Raw genomic sequence first — 20,594 nt, forward strand, 5'->3', positions numbered from 1 at the left:
CACGTGCAACGTCACGAGAGGTCCTAGCGATCCCTATCCGAAAGAGCAATGTGACCATCCGCCAGATTGTGTGACACCTGTGTTTCGCGTTTTCAGGGCCGGGATCGAGAACATTTCCGTGATGTTCACGAAGCCGGACAAAAGAGCCAGCTGGGAGGAAAGCTTTAACGAGGCCAAACAGAAATTAGGTGAGTTGGAAATCGAACTGTAAGTGGAGTTTGCGAGTTCTGGCTATGGTCAGGATCGTTAAAAGGCGACGCATTGTCTGTACGTTCTTATTCTCAAGTTTGGATGAGAGCAGTAAGGAGATTTGAGTCGTGTGTTCAACGACGACGCAGAGTGTTTATAAATGTCTATAGATCCGTGCGCTTTCGGTGATGTTAGCAACTGTCGTCTCGATGGCGAACTCTCTCGATGGCCTTCGCGATCGTTCGCAAGCAATTCTATTCGCGTGTCTTCGTGAATTGTTGAACACGCTCGCGTCGGTTTCTCGAGTCTCCGCGCTTGGGAAGCGACTCTTCGTTCCCTTGATTCTGTCTAAAAATGTTCATTCACGAAAGCGTCTGCGAACAGAAAGATAAAGAATGTGAATTACGAAATGAATGAAAACGATCCTGGGCACGCGAGGCTCGTGAACTCTGACACGGTTCGCTAGGAAGCGCGTGCATTTCGCAGTCTGACCTGTGCCGATGTGTCTCGACTTACAGCGTTGTCCGCTGATAGGAGGCCCTGCCCAGAGTTCGACGGACCTCTGCCGATTCGAAAGACTCGGGCTGGCTTGCAGTTCACCTGCGCAGCGCCCACCTTGGCCAATGGACAAGGCTCCAGGGACGTTTGGGTGTGCAACAGCGACGGCTACGTGGGTCAAGTCTGCGTGCTGAGCCTGGCACCGGAACCACCCCAGGTGACGTCCTGCAACGGTGTCTGCAACGCGAGGATCTTGTGCATCGCTGGAATCCCGGCGTGCACGCAAAGGTAGAATCCCGTTCCCTCTTGCGAACGATCAGGGGTGTCTGTTGGGGCTCTCGCTACGCTGGTTCTTGCCGTTCCTCTTGCTCGAAGCTTTTCGATGCGATCTAATCGGGTTCCGTGAGATACTTCTGGCAACGATATCAGCGAAGTCTCCGTCCAAAATGTGTGCGACTGCATCTGAAAGTTTCAAGCAATATGTATATAAATCCAGAAAGCATTCAATTTGTCGAGGTCCTTGAAAAGAAGGAGAAAGACGGTTTTAAAGGGTAAGGGGGGTGGTTTTCAAGGAATAATTCTTTTTTTTTTTTCTTCTTTTTGTAATACTTTGTAGGCTAGTAGAAGGGGGACCTTACTTTATTTCTATTATATTTTAGATCGAATTCGTGCGTGACTAACAACATTTCATTCGCGAACAGTAAGAGCGGCATAAGCATCTCGGTCCAGGATGTCGATGCCAGTGGCGGGAACATACAGTTAGATAGGTAATACTCTTGATTGAAAGTTTGAATTGGATCGAAATAGTGTTGTACAACGAGGAGTCACGTACACGTACACACATACACACATACACGCACACGTATGCACATGCAAGTAGTAACGGATAGTAATTACAATACCACTAAAGCCTGAACCGGAATAAATCTTAAATTTATTTATGTCACTGTATGCCGAGAATGAATATTCTAACTCGGGAATTCCGTCACATCTTACATACCCATCATGTTTTTTGAGTTATTAACAATTATTTTGTTACTTGTCATAGACTGTCTTGTAGTACGAGTCCTTTCGTTCTCTTTTAAAAACCTATCCATTTTATGATACACGGTGTATATTTATTTCCGAAAAATGGGTTCCGTTTTCGTTGAGCCGATGCTACTAAAATTCGAACGATCAAATCATTTTCGAACGCACGTAGGAATCATTCATCGAGAAGCTTTAGAAGACGCGTAACGCGTCGTTTTTTTTTAGCATCGACTCAACGAAACGTATCGATAGTCCATTTTTTGAAATAACATCCTGCACACTATTTTACCTAATCGTTCGATGATTTTCGTGGATAATCTAAGAGAGCCATTTTGCAGTAGCTCGAGCTCCGACGACTCGGACTCGGACGACATTCCATGTGCAGATACGGGTAGCCTGACTTTGAGCGGCGATGTTCCGAGTATCGACAACGTAACCACGGAGGAGGACGTCAATCAACCGACCATGTGGCTGGGAACGGAAGACGGATGCATACACGTTTACAATTGTAACGACAACATCAGGACAAAGAAGAACAAAGTGAAGATACAGCACAATAGCAGCGTGCATTGCATTATGTAAGATAATTATTCGTGACTACGTTCGTTGCCTCGCAACAAACTTTTGGAACGCTACGTCTTTGGTATGCGCACGTTTGGTTTCGCTAATCATTCTCTCGTTCGATTCAAATTTCAGATATCTAGATAACAAAGTGTTCGTGTCGCTTGCTAACGGAGACATCGCTGTCTACACTCGAGATCACAGTAAGTCGTACATCTACTTTGTACTGTACATTTGCTAGAATTAAATTCGTAAAAAAATTAATCAGACTTAACGATCGAATAACAAACTCGATAAAATATTAACACGAAACAGTATAACGCGATAACAGCAACTGTACGAACGTTCGTCTTCGTACAGTGTTACAAAGTACGCTAAAATGTAAATCAAGAATCTTTGGCACGATTACAACGAGACGCTATAAATTAAACAATTTCTATATACACGTCTAACGAAAACGATGATTTAATTGTAGTGGGTGGTTGGAACACACCCGTTCCAACGACGGTATCGGTGGGTACTGTAGCTACTCCAGTTACGAAAATGCTCCCAGTGTCCGGGAAACTTTGGTGCGGCTGCCACAACTCCGTCAAGATCCTGAACACCCATGCATTAGAGGTGGAACACTCGTTCTCCGTCAGCAACGACGGATCTCTGTCGGTTTCTTGCATGGCGAGCTCTGGCGGGCTAGGAGTTTGGATCTCCTTGCACAATAGCGCCGTGTTACGATTGTTCCATTCTGGCAGCTACGAATGTTTGACGGACATCAACATAGCGCCAGCCGTCACTAAAATGCTTACCAGTAAGTCTCTAGGTATCTCGATATCGTGTGCTTCTCTTCAATTTCACGATACTCTGGCCCGTGCTCGTGTCCGTAAGAGAAGTGCAACGATTCTTCTTCGTTACGTTTATACCTGCCTCAACTTTGGGGCGCAGAGGTACAAAAGGCTGTACCTGAGGACCCTAAAAAATTAACAGTCTTAGTATTGCACCTGAGATTGCGTACCGTGTTCGAGAATAAAGTGGACAGGCTTACCTGCAACGAGAGGCTGTTAAACGAAGGAAAAAGGGCTATTTTTCGATGGTGCCATTTCGTAATTCCTTTAGTGACTAGCCTGAGAGTTGTCCTTCGGGATGGGACTCGTCCTGTCTGCCCATTTCTATATCTGTACGAACACAGGCAAATTTAAAGTACAGGAAAAGATAAAATAATACTTTAACATTTTACTAATTTTTCCTTTGAAAATTCTAATGCTCGTCGCTGTTATATGGTATTTATTTTAACGGAAGCTTTAAACTTGCTGCAGGTTGCGATGACATAATAAGACAGCACAAGGCCGCCTGTCTCAGGGTCACCGCACTTTTGGCTTGCAACGAGTTGCTTTGGATCGGCACGAGCGCCGGCGTACTACTGACCGTGCCAATTCCCCATATAAAGCCATCCACGCAGAGGATGTCCCAGCCGCCGATCGTAACTGGTACGTATTTACGTCACGTCCGATCCTCTATAATCGTGGCTTATTGCTTTCGATATAATTAGAAACTGGCCGTCGTATAGACGCGCGATTCTTGGTGAGCGGCGCGCGCCCCGGTGAGACGCAGGCTCGATCGATCATTCGCGAAATTTTTGCATCCGCTCGCGTATACGCGGCCAATAAATTCTGGTAAATGGCGATTCCGTTGTCAGAGCTTCGCAATCTCTGCTTCGATTCGATTGCTTTAATCGCTACTGTTACGAGTAGCTCGGAATTTCTCTAGAAATCATTAATCTCGTTCGAGGGGAAATAAGAGTGACGCATTCAAAAGCCAGAATACTTGCTGTCGATTGGCAACAGATGCAAGCTTCCTCGCTTTACGTAATAGTAGATGTACATTTTCTAAATCTAACGTCAAAGTGATGGACGAAGAGACGACGTAGATGTATTTTCGCATTTCCCAGGTATTCCCCATGGCCACACGGGGCACGTGCGTTTCCTCACTTGCGTGGAAACGACGACACCATCGAAACCGGATCCGCGGCCAAAGGTGAACAGATACTCATTGAAATCCAGCAAGACCCAGCAGAACAACATCAATCGTGGCAAGCTCCTGGTCATATCCGGCGGAGACGGTTACGAGGATTTCAGGGGACCACAGGCATCCGCCGAGCTGCAGGCTGGTCGCGAGGACTCGACCAATCATCTGCTGCTTTGGAAAGTGTGATCTAATCTAGCACGGCCCTCGGTGAGCGCTCGATCTTTCTCAAGCTAGATTTTCCGTGTCGGTTGGTTTTAAATGAAAGTAAAATATAACATGTTGCAGGTAAGGGCCGCAGTTCACGCACGTCGGCATGACACGCCGTGGGAATCGTTGTTGCGTGTGCACTCACGCAGTCGGGTCCGTCATCGTCCGATCGTGGCTGTTCAGGACGTATTCGCCCGACGATTTTTCAGAGAACGCGGGAAGGTTCTCTGGCTCGTTTTGGCCGAGTGGATCAAGAGCAGGATAAAGGAGGTCCGTTATTTTCAGGGTGCCAAGAGGCACGCGTTCCAAGCTACCATGGAACCGGACTAGATTGCCTCCTCTGGTCACCTTTCGATGCCGATCGCCAGATCGGATCATCGCAGTGACTTCAGTTGAATAGTTTTAAACGGCATTTCGAAACGGTTCGCTGAAATCGAATTCGGAAACGAGGAAACAGGCGCTCGCGCGTCGAAACGCTACGAGACAGTTCAGGTCCGATGGGGTCACTTATCAGCTCGATGTTGCTCTTCGTCATTTCGAAAATGTTTGATTCCAGGAAATCGGTTCGACGTGGCATTTGTACTTTTGCATCGGATCGGATCGACGCCGTTCGGATCTCGCGCGGTATTAACTCGTCGCGTGATGGTAATTAAGTGTCGATGTACTTTGATCTTGAATAAAGATGGAACGTGGACGAACGAGTACACGCGCGTGCCGCGGAATAGTCGATTCACGTGCGCGTGTGTACCTGCTCGTTGTGGTAAATTTGACGGGCGTCGAGTTTAACGACGAAACGTAATGGATTATGATACCTGGAAGAGGGACGAATCGAGCTTACACACGATGCCATGACACTGGCCTAAAAATACCTCGAAACGTACGTAAAACAAAAAAGGAGACAGGTAGCTAATCGAGTTACAGTGCCAAAACGAATTTATCATTGTCCATCGATCGACGCTTACGCGCTCGAGAACTGACGTGTAACATCGTTCTTCGTTTTATTAATAATTCACTGATCGCAACTGAATGTGTTCGTGTTTAATCGTTAGTGGAATTCTAGAGATCGAATTTTCGAGTGCCGAGGTTGGATGTATCGATGAGCGCACCGGGTACGTATATATACTTTTTGGAATTGAAATTTACGTGTAACGATCTTGTTGTAGCTGCTAATCGAGAGAATTATCATTCGTTCTCCTCCGTCGACGGGGGTTGTAAGAGGTTTGCGGAATCAAATTTGTATCGTTGAATCGGTAACGAGATCGATGCTGTATTCGTCTTCCCATTTATTTTCGTTCGCAAGGGAACGTTGTCGCAGGCGAGGGAAGTCGTTGGGATTTTAACGCGATGGTCGCGAGGAATTTATAAGGGTAACGTATGAAGGTTCCTTCAGCTTCGTCGCGATAATTATTCTATTCGGACAGAGATCGTTCGCTCTGTGTCTGCGTGAAAAAGATGGTACAAAATTCGAGAGGCCAATGCGCGTAGTTTGCCCCTGTTTAGGACACTTCTGGATAGATCTTAAGCTCTTTGTACACCTCTCGCGTGTTTTATTCGCTTCAGACTTCGAGCGATTTGTCTGCCTTTTTTACAATGTTGAACGACTCGCGGACGTATCGACCGTACATATTAACATACAGCGTGTTCGACAATAATTAACTGATATCGATTCTTCCGATAGTCTTTCGCGAAACCAAGTGTCGTCGTACGATGTTGAACCCTTTCTATTCTCGATCCTACGATCGATACCTAGCACTTCGCCCCTCTGATTTACGAAATTTACGATCCTCTCACTGGCACGAAACGTTTTCACGTGTTCGCTCGCGCACCTGCGGAACTCCCACCCTTACCGCGACGATTCGTTTCGATTTAAGCCGAGGACACTTTACAACTTCGGATGCCTCTTTTTAAATATCCAATTGAATGTTGCATTCGTTTTTATCGAACTTTGGATCTCTCACGGAGCAAAGGTTGGACGTTTAGGCTATCGTAGATTTCGGGACTACTACGGCGACCTTTTGGCGATTAGCGAAGTAAAAACTCTAATTCTTCGATTAAAAGAATTTAAAGAAATTGTATGAATGTATATCGTCTAATTATATATGAAGAATAGAAAAGGAAATAACTGAGAAAAAAAGAAATGATAATAAAAGATTGCTGAAACGAACGTCAGCAAGGGTTGTTGCATCCGTTCTCCCAAAGACGCCGGTGGCGCTATATTGCTTCAAGACTGACTCGACTAACTTCAAAGAAGCGCGACGTAAACTGGTAATCTTCGCATCATATAAAATTAACGTCATTGATACAATATGTATGTAATATTTCACACGGGAACATCAAGGTTTTCATTTCGAACTTCTTTCGAGCGGCTTCGACCGAGGAACGATCACCGATTCGCTTCGCGATCATTATAAAAAGAGATGGAGACAGAAGAAGAGAGAGAGAGAGAGAAAGAGAGAGGGGGACAAAAAACTTTTTCAATTTGTACATAACCATCGACACGCCTGTACGTGCGATAAATCGCTGTTCACAAGCCTACCGCTCGTAAGCAAGGTTCAATCTGTCGCCAGTGAAACTGTCTGCCGCGTACGGGGCTTATTATTTTGTTTATCGGTGTGATTTCTATTATCGTAGCGCGCGCGCGAGACGTACTTGCATACTTATGTGTTTGCGTGCGATTGTTTGATTGCGTGAAAAGGGGTAGGAACGAAGGAGAAAAATAGAACGAGAGGAGAGGGTCGCGCGTGACGATACTTTGCCTTCGCGTTCGCCTGTCTCGCGGATTGTGCGGTCATATCGTTCGAATTATCGTTGACGCGTGTGCGTGCGTGGTATGACGAGCTCGAATTGCGCGGCAAGGGGGCGAGGTGGTTGTTTCAGGAGGGTGTGTACCGGAAGAACGGACGATCATAGCGATGATCCGCGGAAATGTCTGACGATTTCCGCGATGCTCCGTTTCTTTTTATCTTTTTTTTTTTTTTTCTTGTCGCCGCGGAACGTGGCGAACCGAGAGGGTGGAATTTGAAATCGAATTATTATTTATTGTAGCTACTTAAGGGTATGCGAAAGTACGCCAGCCGTATCGCGATTGATACTGTGTTATGAATGCATCTGTGGTATATTTCTAGTGTGCAATAAAAATGAAAAACAAGAAGGTGTCATGTATTCAGCAACGATCGCGTCCCGTAAATTATTGATTAATGTTGTTAAGTGTCTTAGAGGCAAGAGATACGTAACTGCGTATAAAATATATTTGTATTATATGTAATCCTTCTTTTACAGTGGTGTCGTTATTTCGTTGTTTCCTGCACACTTACACGTTGCTCAATCACCCGTTCGTTTAATTTCGTTCAGATTCGACGATAGCGAGTAAAATGTTAGGTGATTATTGGAATAAAAGTAATCGCGGATTAATTATCACAAAATTTGAGCAAAAGCTATACTTAATTTAATAGCTACGATATATTTAATTGCTTCGATTTTTATATTTCAAGATTATGATTAATCAATACAAACTCTGAACAGAGCTGAAAGTAACGTTAGCGTTATATATTCCTGTTTAATTTATTTACAGAAAAAGTTGATTAAAATTTATTAATATCATTACATCGATACAGTAGAAGGTGGTAAAATATTTACGACTATATGAATTGCACCGGCCGCTGCAAGTTAAAGTAACAACTTACGGTAACGTCAGTTAAGTATGGTATCACGAAACTGTTTAATCTATTTGTAGACAATAAGTATTTTCATCAGAGTATATATCTTTAAAAATATATATATGTATATATACGTGTGTTTCTCTTCTAAATTCTATTTAAAGAAGTACATTGTACGATGAAAATACGCTTTAGCATTCGATACTTTGGTAAATGTCCGTTCTTTGCTACCATCTTGTAACTACTGCACGCTTGCATTAATTTATTGACTAGACATACATTTGCGTAACTGTGAGAGAAGTGGGTGATAGAACTTACGTTGCGATGATATCTCGTTGACTTACCTAGAATGTACTTCTCGATAACGATAATTACTTTTCGATTACTACGCTTTATATTCTTATACGAACATTCTCTCTCGTCGTTTAAACAGTACGGTAAACTGAATAATTTTTACATGTTTACATAAAACCCGGTTGAAAAAAGAATATCGTATGAACAAACGACACTCACTCTCACTTGCAAACTGCAAACGAGTAGAGTCTTCCGTATTTTACCGGGCAGACGCATAATATATAGATGTATAGAATCTCGATACTTTACAAGTTAACAAATAATATACGTTCGATAAAACGACACACGCACCATGTGCAACAATATTCTTTTGGAATGCAATCTGTCCACATATCAAAAACGATTCATCGATAAAAGAAACGAAACGCTCTCGACCTCCGACACGTTTCCGCGCAATCCTCTTAAAGCTTTCATATAAAATACGATACCTTTCTTTATAGAATAAAAAAAGAAGTATAAAAATCGATTAATTAGAAGAATATTAAAATGTCTGAAGTGAACCATGTACATTAATACAACAGTAGAAGATACACAAACATTCGACGCAAAATTGTACATGGAAAAATCGGCGAGGTATCGACGTCGGCGCACCTGATCTCTTCCTCGATGGCTCACCGCGTGATCTTGAAGATTCCTCAAAAGAAAAAGGTTTCACATTGAAACCTTTCTATTTGAAAAACCTAAGTAACAGTCGAAACTATCTTAAATATCCTTCTAATCGTTAAACACGAGGATCGTAAAATGTTGTTCGAAATTTCGATAGAAAAAAAAAAAAGAAAGAAAAATATATCGATCGACACGATCGTCGAGGCAACGGGTTCGCCAGTCATTTGTGATCCGATGAAACTTCGCAGCGTGATACTCGTGGTACCAAGCGAAGATCTTCCAACGTTCTCGAAGAGTGTGTAAGCTCAAACCTGGCTAACATCCTGACTCTTGAGCCGTTTCAGGAAGATCATTCGCTGAAGCCTGTCTCAGACCGCCACTAACTGAGGATCGTGCTCCTCGCTGAAGGGCGTGGAGGGTGCCTCGGTGATCGGGGTCGACGGATCACCACTACTGCCTTGGTGGTCTGTGGTACCTGTCAGATTTCGAAAGAGAGTCCATTTCAATCGTGCGTATCATCAACGTCATCCTACACTGACGGGACAATTACTAATCTTGCCAAGATGTTCCTGTCCACGCGTATTACGTACTATATAACTCGCTAAAAATAATAGTATCATAGAAATACGAAGGCTGAAATTAGTGTTCCATTCGAGTTTTAAACAGCTGACTGGCTTTCATAGTCGAATCCGTGTAATTAGACTAAACGATACTGTATCTCTATGATATAATGTCTCGTAGCTTGTTCCTTGTTATTCTGTCCGACGGGAACGTTTCACGAGAGGTGGTATAATAGATTATAGCAAGCTCTGGATGGTGGGTTAGATTAGATTATGAGATCGTACCGTGGACTGCGAAGGGTTATATCGGTCGGAAGATCATTGAGTAGTCTGTGGTTGATGGTGCTGATTAGAAGATTGTTGAGTCAGTTACGATGAAGTGCATTGATTAGAGAACAGTGCTACGAGGGAGTAGAGAGATCGTCGAATGATAGGCTAATTTCTTACGGAACTCGTTTATGGAGCTTCTAGTTTCTTGTTACACGTGACACGAGGAATTCGCATACCTACTTCGTAGCCATTTCTAAGATAAACACACGTATTGGTTAACAACAGTTCGACAATCCTTCGTTCATTTAGTTACGATGTTTAATCACAGAGCATAGAATGAGCCACGTATTAAAACACTATTACCTATTAATAGAGTATTATTATTAAGTATTGTCGTACAATATTGAATGAATAATTATATCGCAAATCGGATCACAGCTCTACGCGATCGGTCCCACTTGCGCGACTAATATCGTCCCCATCTCTTCTAAATACGTAATTTGCGTTTCGGTTGAACGAGACTCACCGTTGAACGAGCTCGACCGGCTTCTGGCTGGCCAACAGATCTTGCAGAGGGGTTTCAGCAGACGGAATCTCGGCCGTTGCATCCTCAGCAGTACGTAGATGTACGGGTCGAGGGTGAAGTGGATGCAGAGGAGGACGTCGGCCGCCAGGTGGAACATACGAATCAGTTTTCGCGCGAGTAGAGCCTTCTGTGGTAATTGCAGCGCGAACTGTGCCAACGGGATGGAAATCTATCGGAACAACGCAGCAATAATTTCTGTTAAGCAACGAGCTACCCAAATCTGCTAAAAATAATTAATCGATCGGTGTAAAATAAACGCGAGCCCACGCGGTTAGGGTGAACGACAGAAATACGCGTTCAACGACGATAGCCACCGTGGTGAATTTTCCTTCACGTGCCTCTGAATCGTTCCACGTCCGGTTTCCTTCGCAAAGACAATATCGACGGGCTCTAAAGATCGATCCGCTCGCGAGGGCCGCAACGGATCGTACGTGAGGATATTCCAAACTAAATCGTCGCGTTTAACCTTCGTCCCAAGCGGCGGAAGTGCGTCACGTTTGCGATTTCGCCTCGGAAAATCGTTACATTGTTTCCGTCGTACATTTCGGGACCGCTCGGTTGGAACCGAGAATAGATAAAACGCCGTGGAGGCGCGAGACTAATTTTAACGATTGATTTCTCGAGTTTCGTTGCTTGAAATGCAAGAAAAGTTTGCGCCAGGGTCGCGGAAAGAGCCGTGAAATGAGATGCCAGACGAATAAGGAGATGGGGGTACAGTATGCAATCACCGTAGCGCCGAGTGCATTGTTCGACGCGATTGTATTCCTGGCTGGCAGGATATGTCGCGATTACATTGAATTAAAAATTCAGGAATGCGAAAGCTTCGAGCAGCGACAATGATTCCTCTGGAATGACTCGAATTTCCTATCTCGATTGACGACTCGATGGCTCACGGTAACTTGCATGCGCCTTATCGACGCTCGTAACACCGAACGATTAAACGAAACGAAGTTAATCCGATACCATGGCGTTTCCTTCTTTCGAGGAAGTAATTGCTCATCAATTAACTTACTACAAACTGCACCAGAAAGTTTATCAGTGTCCAAGTTAAACGATACATCCTCTGACGTACGATTAATGATCGTTGGAGGGATAATTTTAGGGATACGCGTGGCGTGGAATGAGCAAAGTCGATGTCCTTTTAAAGTCCCGTCACGGCCGACACGATCGCAAATTTTATCGATGTTTCGTCGGCGTTAGAGCAAATATTACCGCCGCGTGGATCTTCGGAAATCACGTCACGTAAACGCCATTGGACCCCGTAAAGGAGCGTAGGCGGAAGCCTTTCTTGCCTAAACGTTTTCCTCTCGCGCAATCCACACCCAAAATGTATTTATTGTCGACGATAAGTCAAGATCACAACGTGGCGGACAAACGTATCGATCAAGTGAACTCGATTCAATTAGTTTACACGCAAATTTAAAAACTGAGATACTTTAAATTACTTGAACTATCAATTAAAAATTGTTGTAAAACTTTAGTCTTCGTTTACATTTGTAATTAATTGAAATTTATGAAAAATAGAGAAAGATCTCAGCAATTATTCAAGCAATAAATCACGATACGAAGTGGACAGTATCGAGCAGTATGCAAAAACACGTATCTAACGGGCACCTTTATTGTAGATGCTAAATATAACGGTCTAACTTTGTCGAATGTATTCGCAAGCGGGAAGCATTCGAACAGGGACATTAGGTGAATTCTAATTAGCTAGCCAAATAAAAACGCAAACACTGTTTAATTGCCGGAGCGTTCCGGCGAGAGGAAATTAATCTAACCGATTAGTTTGGCTATCGATTGCTCACCATTTGCGGCATCCAACAGATGACAAAGGATATGGACAGCACGGCCATTAATTTCGCGAACGCCCTTTCCTCGGCGGTGGTGACGACTTCCGGCGGTGGCCCCGTGACCGTCAAAAGTGGTTTCGCTCTTGAAGAGGATCTCGTTACCCGTCGCAGAACGCCGGTCTTGCGGCTCAGCCTGCTAAGTGCTCTGGAAACCGCCAAGTTGCACCAAACTATCGACAGGCAGAGACCAGTACCTGCCAATCGAACGAAACGTTTCAAGCTTTTCAAAAGTTGCACGCGTTTATATTAATCAACTTGGATGAACCAAGAAGATACCATTCGATCGAAGAGGATTTATCGATCGCGATAGTATTCCATACTCACCGAAAACAAACCAGACGTAGGCGTAGGCGATATCAGCTGGCTCGGTGGCCTCCCTATAACGAACGCAGTGGTCGCCTTTGTAGTACACTCCAAAACCCATAATCGGCAGGCTTGTCAACGCCAGAGCGACTACCCAAAGCACCATCATGCATCGCACAATAACCGGGTACGTCACCTGCTGGAGAACACATGAGTGTCACAGATCGAGTAGAGCCAGAGTCGATCAGTGTCGAGAAAAAAAGCATCGTTTTGTTTTGTATCAATAGCGTTCTGGTCAAAATCGAGAAGAAGTAATAGAATTAAATAGTTGTTTATGATTATCCAAAAACTTAGTTGAACGTTGCGTATTCTGAAAATGACAAAATAACCCCACGTTCTCGAAATAAGTTTATAGCCTCAAACTTTACTTGCTAGTCGGCATGGAAAAACACGGGGCCCAAAACTTCTGGACAGTAGCACAGCACTCCGCTCTTCATCAACACGCGCTAATCTATATTCTCGATAAAACAAACAAATGTACGAACCTACACGACCAGACCCTTGGCTGTTTTCGGCCACGCGCCTCTATTCGATACCTACGATCGCGTCAATCGTTGCCCAACGAGGCGAAGTCAACGAACTTCGGTGGTAACGCGTGACGGGAAGCAATTGACGAATATCGATTCGATTCTCGTGGACCGTCAACGATTCCTCATCGAGCTGGCAATTGTTAAACGGAAAGGCGCCGCGACGTACGCACGAGCCATCCGCATTTCGTGGATCGAGCCTTCGAGCACCCTCGACGCCAACCCCTCTCAGACAGCGCGAGGAATCTCGCGAACGCCGCGCAGATACACGGCTGTTTTTGTTTTTCCCATGCAACTTAAAATAGGTGAACTTCGCGCCACGTCACTGGAACCCATTAGGGTTGCTTGAGACCTTGAGACGGCGCGCCGATGATCTTCGAGTCTTATTTTAGACACCCGGGGGAGATAGAGGAAAAAATGCGGAAAAGGGAATCGCGATCGCGCAGTGATGTCACGTATTCCGCGGTGGTGGGGCCGTTTCGTCACTGGGCGAAACGATAATCGTCAAGAATTTTAGTGCTCGTACGAAATATACAACTCGCTATTTGCAGAACGCGACTCTATTACCGTTCAGATGTCACGTTTAAGGGTTGCTGCGAATTATCGTGCTATTTGTTATCTTAAGAACGGCTACGACGGAAATTTATGCTTTCAAGGTTCCTTGTACCGTCCGAATTATGTTGACACGACAATATAGATGGTTATTTTACGGTAACGTAACAGCAAACAACGTATCCGGGGACGAGACGAGGATAACATTCCCTTTGGCACAGTGAAGCGCAGTAGGCATCTTGAACGTTCAGCTACGTCAGTTAAATCGTCGGTCATTGGACATAGTTATGAATGAAATAGTACGAGGCGTGGAATGATGGAATGTTTTAGACAAGCCGCTGCAGGGTGATATATTTATCGGGACCAGATCGAGATGCCAAAGGATTTTTATTATGTCAGTTTACGACGGCGTCCAATTCTGTTCGATTGCAGTTCGTCTGGTTCAGTCGAAGCATTACCGGAAGTATAAACGAAAAGCACGAAAACGATTCAATACGTTTTAATTTTCAATGATTAATTTGACCTCATACTTGATTAAGTTAACGATATCTAATTTTTAGTTACTTATCGCACGAATAAAGGTTCTTAATGAACACGAAGGGAAGAATTATGGAAGAGAAGGTATTCTGTGTCGTATTTCTTATATTATGCTCTGGACAAATGTAAGGGTAATATGGTCCCAGTGGGAACGTGTTTCCTGAGAAATGAGAGAAGGGTAGTTGCAAGCGCTTCCGAGGGGAAAAATGGAAGATCCATTTACGTGGAAAACTGGAGGTTTCCGGAACGTAGACGCGAGGAAACTTTAAGAAACTGCGATAATTGCTTAGCCTCATCGTGCCCTCTTAATTGCGCTTGTGCTTTCAGAGAAGCGTTCTACCGAGAAATAAGTAACCCTCGAACCAAAAATAAAGAAAATCGCAAATAATATTATTGGATGCTGCGAAGGAATCTAGAGGCTTTCAATTCGAGCGATGACGGGTTGCTATACTCGACAGTCCACGTGGATGCTCTTTTTATTAAGGAAAACACTATGTCGAGGAAGATGAAAGCGGGAGAGCTTGATATTACAAGCGTTAAGCCGGTAATATAGGGAGACGGGGTATTAAATAATTTCGTTCCTGTGTGATGCAACGTTCGCGAGTGGCAAGTGTAAGTGAAGTGTTTGGGTGTTTTAAACAAGAAGCTAATCTATTACGAAAATCTCGGATGAAACTTATTTCTTTGCTTTAAAGGTAATGCTTGACTTAAAGATGATCTTAATCGATCGAAGTGAAACTTAATATGCGTCAAAGGGTTATTGTTGGAATATTCGAACAATTTATGGCTCTTCGCTTCAGGCCAAGCGGGCCTCGAAAATTCGTTCACCAAAGCACTCGAGGAACTTTGAAGTTCATCTTATGTAACTTCGATTTCGTGGAAACGCGATAAAGTGCTTACTGTTTCTCACTCGTTAGCTCGTGACTTTCGTTCAATATTAGAAGCGAAAAATGAAACATTGGCTACCGTTCTTCGCGCGAGTACCTTCCGACGCCGTGAATCAGTCGTCGTTGATTCGCATACGAGCAGCATCCGCGCATTCGTCGCAAATATGGCATAAAGCATTCAGTTCCATTGCGAAGATGTGGTAAAACCATCGAACGATATTTTTATACTAGGATGAAACGTCGTCGCGGTTTACTTTGGCCCTGACTCAATGTTTCTTCTTCGTCGTGTTGTCCTAAATACACTGGCAAGGGTGTTATCGTTGTTGCAACTCTATATTTGGACTATTCGAAAGTCAATTGATGATATCAGTCTACGAGGTGTTCACGTGTTACTAATCCACGATTCGCGGACCCTGTAATCATCGTTTCGTTCTCTGATCCTTGAATCTGCTTCGTTGACCGATGGTTTCTATGGCTTCATAAATTTCTACCACGCTCGTGGTATTCGAGGAGCATCACGGGGTGGCTGTTAACAAGAAGCTTCCATTTTTCTCGTCTCCCTTGCAATTTGTTTTGAATAGAACAGCTGATTGTGGTCTAATTTTTAGGTTACTCCGTTCGTTAAAGCGGATGTATGATACACGCGCACGATAAGGTGGACGAGTGGGATGCAATATTGAATTTTAACTTTGTAGAGTGTCTACTATGATACGAAAGTTGTAGCAATATCGTAATTCGTTATCGTATTATTCTACTACAAATTGTTGCACAAGGAAGCTAAACTCGTAAACTAAATCATAGGCTGCATAAGAAAATAAGGCGATGGGATGCAGAAATAAATTATTCAAAAAGGATCTGTCGCCTAATCATACAGACACCAAACGGATGCGATTTGCAATCGTCAAACTGGTTGCATGGGACTTTTGAAGCTAGGTATCAATAAACGATTCTAATTTATGAAGATTATTTCAATTGTGGCCTGACAGCTACAGTGTAACTACATGCAATGCGCCTCGTAGTTTAATGAGAACATCGTACATGCATGTCTACGCATATCGTAATAACTATAACGATAACAGCCATCGCAACATTATTACACGTTTTTGTATTAACTTTCTAAACGAGTCTCGAGTCCTCCACGGGCATTGTACGTGCGTGTTCACACGTAACTTAAGAAAAAGACGGGATCCTCGGTGAAAGAACGCTCCGTTGCAGGAGTATGGTTTACATTAATTTCACTGACCCTGAATCGCGCCGTTCGCTGAAAGTCGAAATTCCTGCAAAAGTATTCAAGGCTCAAGAGATACGCGAATCGAAAGACCACGTAATCTCGAAGTAAAGTAGAAATAAAGATTGTGTTATGCTATTTCTAAGTATTTACAATAACAGTCGCATTGAATGGTGTTGGTAGTTCCAGTTCAATAGATAAGAATATGATAAAAATTAAGTTGGACGAACATGGAACGAAACGCGTAGATCGAACTGAAGAAGAGGATTTGTCAGGAAAATTTCTTAACCCGCTGTCAAAACCAAGGTCGGTGAAATTGAAGAAGAGGGGCGTTACGAATCGAGCACAATGTTCGAAGACGCTAAATATATTTAAATATCTAGTATGAAGAATTGAATGAACGATGCGTTACGATTGACAGCGGTATAGGTGTTACGCGTGGCCATATTTGGGTCACAATATGGGTCACGAATTTTTCACCGCGACGCATCGAGCTCAATGGTATTCACCGTTGATAAAACCTGCGTATAAATGTATTTTAATCTCGAATCGAACGTCGTGGCGCGAAATCACCGACCGCGTTGCTTAGTGATCACGTACTTCTTCTCCTATTCTCGGAAACAGTTTAAGGACTTTCAAATGTTATCACCGATTACCATTATCGCGTGAATTTCGAGCTACGTGTGCCTTCTACTGTGACCTATAACCTTCCTTAATCACGGCTCTCCCTTAACCGCACAGAAGCCACGAGTTTTACTCACAAATGTGATAAAATTCGACCCGCTCGACGTAGCTGCGAAAAATAAAAATCGAAACAAGTTCCTCGCGATATTATAATGTTTCTTGCTAGCAAGTGTTTCTATTAAACGAAGTTAATGGCGTATATAGGAACAGGATACGCATTTTGGCAGTGCAAGTGCGCTGGAGAAGCACTTGCTTGGGAGCCAGTTTAAATAATCGTTTCCGCTGCGTCTTAAATGGCCGCAAATTGATACGAACGGATCTCCGAATACGTACATCGAAGTGATGAAGTTAATATTCGCGCGCTGTCCATCTCGATATCGCACTTAGGTACAGCGGCGCCGTGTTCTCGAGAATTTCAATGCGAAGGTTTTCCCTTATCGTCGATTCTGTTAACCGAGCACGTGCTATCTCAACGATCGGTGGAAAAAAAGTAGAAAAAAAATAGCTAATGATGTAATTACTTCCAAGTAAGCAAATACCTTGAATCATTTTGCTGTTCTTCGACTCTGCATTTTTATTGATTCAATTTTTAATGCGTGTGTCATATGACTCAGTCACGTACAAAGAAGTAATTGTATGTTGCGGAAATACTAATTTTTCTTCTTTTATTTATGAGAAACTTAGACGAATTTTTGTCCTCAAAGGAGTACTGTTATATTCATTTTTATTTTGTTTTTTTTTTTAGAACAGTGATGAGCTTAAGAGGCTTGATACTGTGTTTTCCATTAATTGGTTGTCATAAACATTATTGTACCGATCGTTCGAGAGGTACAGTAACGTCGATAAGACATTAAGGAGTGCTGTCATTCCGGTTGATGTATTCACACCAATTTGAGTCTGTCTCTCTGTTGGAAAAATGGGTCAGGTCCATGCCTGTACTATACTATACGTAACGTGACCCTTATCACGTACAGATAAAACCCATGAAAATTCGTTCGGCTGTGTTACTATGGTCTTCTTCTCTCGTTTATCTTTATGGCCCATTAAATTTTTAACTATCATTACAGGCTTAAAGTTGAGAGTTAAACTGTTGCTTCCATTTTCGTCTAGTTTTCAGGAATTGTAATTTAAGGAACTATACGTATACAAAGGTCTATCTGATTATCATAGATTAACATAGATTTCAATATTTCCCCCGTTAATTAGTATTTCATTTATCGAATTATATGATCTTCCATTGTCTTCCATCGACTGCACGGAAGATTTCAGAAATTTTTGTCTAAGATCACGACTGTTTATAAAACTTGACTAATGCCTTCCAAAGCTGTGTCGAGTGGATTAAAGGAGATTAGGAGGATGTAATTTCAAAACTAAATTTTCTACTTTCAACGAAAGGCATCTGATGGACAGAATGGTGGATCATCTAAACAGCTTTTTAACACTCGTTAAAAGTCTTTTAAAATTTACATTTGCAAATCAATCGTCGGAAGAAGAGGTTGGCGCCACTCTTGCTGAGTCCAATATCAAATGGTAAAAGCGAAATATGGCTTTTGATGAAAAATTAATGTTCACGAAATTTTATATAACTTATGCGATTTAAGTTCTAACTGAAAAAATGCGAGGGCGTCTCATCGGACGATATCCAGCAATAAAAGGAAGAAAGTGAAGGGACGACGAAGGGAAAGTCGGACGATAAGTCTCTATCGGTACGAAGTCAACGCTGGTCGATCGTTTAAAAAGGTTTATCAAGGATCTTGACTTACCTTCTGATAAACGAAGGGCCTGGTCAAGGCTAGCCACCTTTCAGCTGCCATCACGATGGCGACGCAACCACTGAATAAACCAAACAGCCTCCACACCACACGGAGGGAGCAAAATCCTCTCGTGGATATCACGCTGCCCACATAGATCGTGATGTACATTTGCACCATCATGCCTAACAATGCGACGAGATCGTTGGTCGCCAAACATCGCAGCATCAGCAAGTGTTTCCGATTTCTCCTCTGAAACAATTCATTTTATAATTACTGTCCTTCCACGTTAATTATATTTTGTTTCTCATATCTTGTACTCGATAATTCTAAGGTACGAAGGTATTAATGGAGTATCAAATTTTCACAGGTTTATAGAAAAACGAACGTTAATAATCCTCTTCTAAACTCCATTAATCACGAATTATCTTACTTTTACGCATAAATATTTGCTCAACGGTACAAATAGCAGTTCTACCACGATTATCAACCGACATATCAATTAGATATCCGACGAGTACTTTCTAAGCATTTGGATAACGACGCGCAAACAGCTGACTTCTTTCTTACTAACTTCCACCGTAAAAACTTAACGCAAATACGCGTACTTGAAAAATTGCTGACAATCAAGATAATTGGAAGTTGATCGACGGTATTACTGCTAATTATCTTGTCTACGTCGTTGTTTGTGTCGTGCAATGAAAACGTTATTACCTTATCTCGATGAAAGAGAATGACTAGAGCAGATATGTTGCCGATAACGCCGGTTATGTACACAAGGGTGAGCACCACCTGAGCGGCAAAAGTCACGTGCCTTTTTGACGGGTTCAGGGCGGCGTGCGGTACCAACAGGGTCGAGTTCAGCGTCGAATTAATCATCGACAAGGTTTCGTTCCAAACCTCCGTCGAGGTGAGCGACATTTTTCACGACTCTCTTAACGAACGTACAGTGAGAAGCGTCGATCGATATTACGCGGCTGTATCGCCTCTAAATCGTAGCTCGACAGAGTATCGTTGTCTCAAGCGGAAGTATCGGAGACACTATTGACGATGCAACGATTCAGAGAGCTCATTGTTTGTATAGATCGCTCGTACGAGTTCACAATCTGTTCAATACTCTCTCTTTCTCTCTCTCTCTTTGCACGCCTTGTCTTTTCGTCGCCTCCTCTATATGTAACTAATGACTACCGAAAGAGAATCAGCTAGAGACGACTCTCGCGCTAAAACATTGTCCCACGGCGACGATTTTCTAGGCCCGCTGCCGTTTGTTGATCCACCGCGGTTATCATGTACCTTTGGTACTCTATTATCGTATCTTACGCCACGACAGGCGTTGTTGCTGCTCGGGGCACCGCCTGGACACGCTCGTGTTCCTTCGTGAAGACGTGACAACGTTGTAGCTGGACCCTTTTGTAAGACTACCTGCAGTCCCGGGGCCCTTATTCAAGCCAGCGTGCGCGTGCAGCGGAGCCAGAGCCAGTGTAACGGATCTACGGGCTCGTGCTTGTCGATCGAACCAGTGCAACTGTGGTAATTCTCAGTGAAACCTGTTGCTACACAGGGATCGTTGATCTTCTTCGGTGTCGAAAGTAAATATCGAACGCTTTCCCAGCGAGGAAAGCGAGAGGACGGAAGCAGACGCGCCTTCAAAGATTCCTCGGGGAGTCGCCCGTTTCGAAGCTC

At 43.4% G+C, this 20,594-nt stretch overlaps 2 protein-coding genes across 13 annotated transcripts in view; one reads left to right on the forward strand and one right to left on the reverse strand.

Moving 5' to 3' along the window:
• The window catches only part of LOC143423551 (rho guanine nucleotide exchange factor 17), a 50,889-nt gene extending 43,124 nt beyond the window's left edge, over positions 1-7,765 (forward strand). For 4 of the 9 annotated variants that reach the window (XM_076894949.1, XM_076894953.1, XM_076894950.1 and 1 more), the window contains exons 17-25: positions 97-188; positions 708-975; positions 1,347-1,454; positions 2,055-2,294; positions 2,413-2,480; positions 2,753-3,079; positions 3,585-3,755; positions 4,217-4,500; positions 4,579-7,765. In XM_076894949.1, coding sequence (XP_076751064.1) covers positions 97-188; positions 708-975; positions 1,347-1,454; positions 2,055-2,294; positions 2,413-2,480; positions 2,753-3,079; positions 3,585-3,755; positions 4,217-4,479 — 1,537 coding nt within the window. In that variant the 3' untranslated portion in view covers positions 4,480-4,500; positions 4,579-7,765. The remainder of the gene's footprint in view (positions 1-96; positions 189-707; positions 976-1,346; positions 1,455-2,054; positions 2,295-2,412; positions 2,481-2,752; positions 3,080-3,584; positions 3,756-4,216; positions 4,501-4,578) is intronic. The other 5 variants (XM_076894952.1, XM_076894954.1, XM_076894955.1 and 2 more) reach the window with 5 other exon arrangements.
• Positions 3,355-20,401, reverse strand: LOC143423575 (prostaglandin E2 receptor EP3 subtype). Of its 4 annotated transcripts, none has more exons than XM_076895005.1 (6): positions 19,626-20,401; positions 18,924-19,163; positions 12,707-12,884; positions 12,338-12,576; positions 10,473-10,701; positions 3,355-3,443 (listed from the first exon to the last, which is right to left on the reverse strand). In XM_076895005.1, exons 1-6 carry the CDS (start codon positions 19,830-19,832, stop codon positions 3,388-3,390), a joined length of 1,149 nt encoding a protein of 382 aa, XP_076751120.1. In that variant the 5' UTR covers positions 19,833-20,401; the 3' UTR covers positions 3,355-3,387. The 4 variants fall into 4 exon arrangements, with proteins under 4 accessions (XP_076751120.1, XP_076751118.1, XP_076751117.1 ...); XM_076895003.1 differs by lacking the exon at positions 3,355-3,443 and adding an exon at positions 7,974-9,591 and having other exon boundaries at positions 12,707-12,881; XM_076895002.1 differs by lacking the exon at positions 3,355-3,443 and adding an exon at positions 7,974-9,591.
• Between the last annotated feature and the right edge of the window lie 193 nt (positions 20,402-20,594).

Source organism: Xylocopa sonorina, chromosome 5 (genome assembly GCF_050948175.1).
Source record: "Xylocopa sonorina isolate GNS202 chromosome 5, iyXylSono1_principal, whole genome shotgun sequence".
NCBI classification, from domain to species: Eukaryota; Metazoa; Arthropoda; class Insecta; order Hymenoptera; family Apidae; genus Xylocopa; species Xylocopa sonorina.

Excerpts from the sequence above, each read along its gene's own strand:
- LOC143423575 (XM_076895002.1), bottom strand. The coding sequence starts at position 19,832 with ATGTCGCTCACCTCGACGGAGGTTTGGAACGAAACCTTGTCGATGATT. Across the intron at positions 19,164-19,625 it reads TTCTCTTTCATCGAGATAAG|AGGAGAAATCGGAAACACTT; the intron begins GTAATAACGTTT and ends GAATTGTTTCAG. Across the intron at positions 12,577-12,706 it reads CTACGTCTGGTTTGTTTTCG|GTACTGGTCTCTGCCTGTCG; the intron begins GTGAGTATGGAA and ends TTCGATTGGCAG.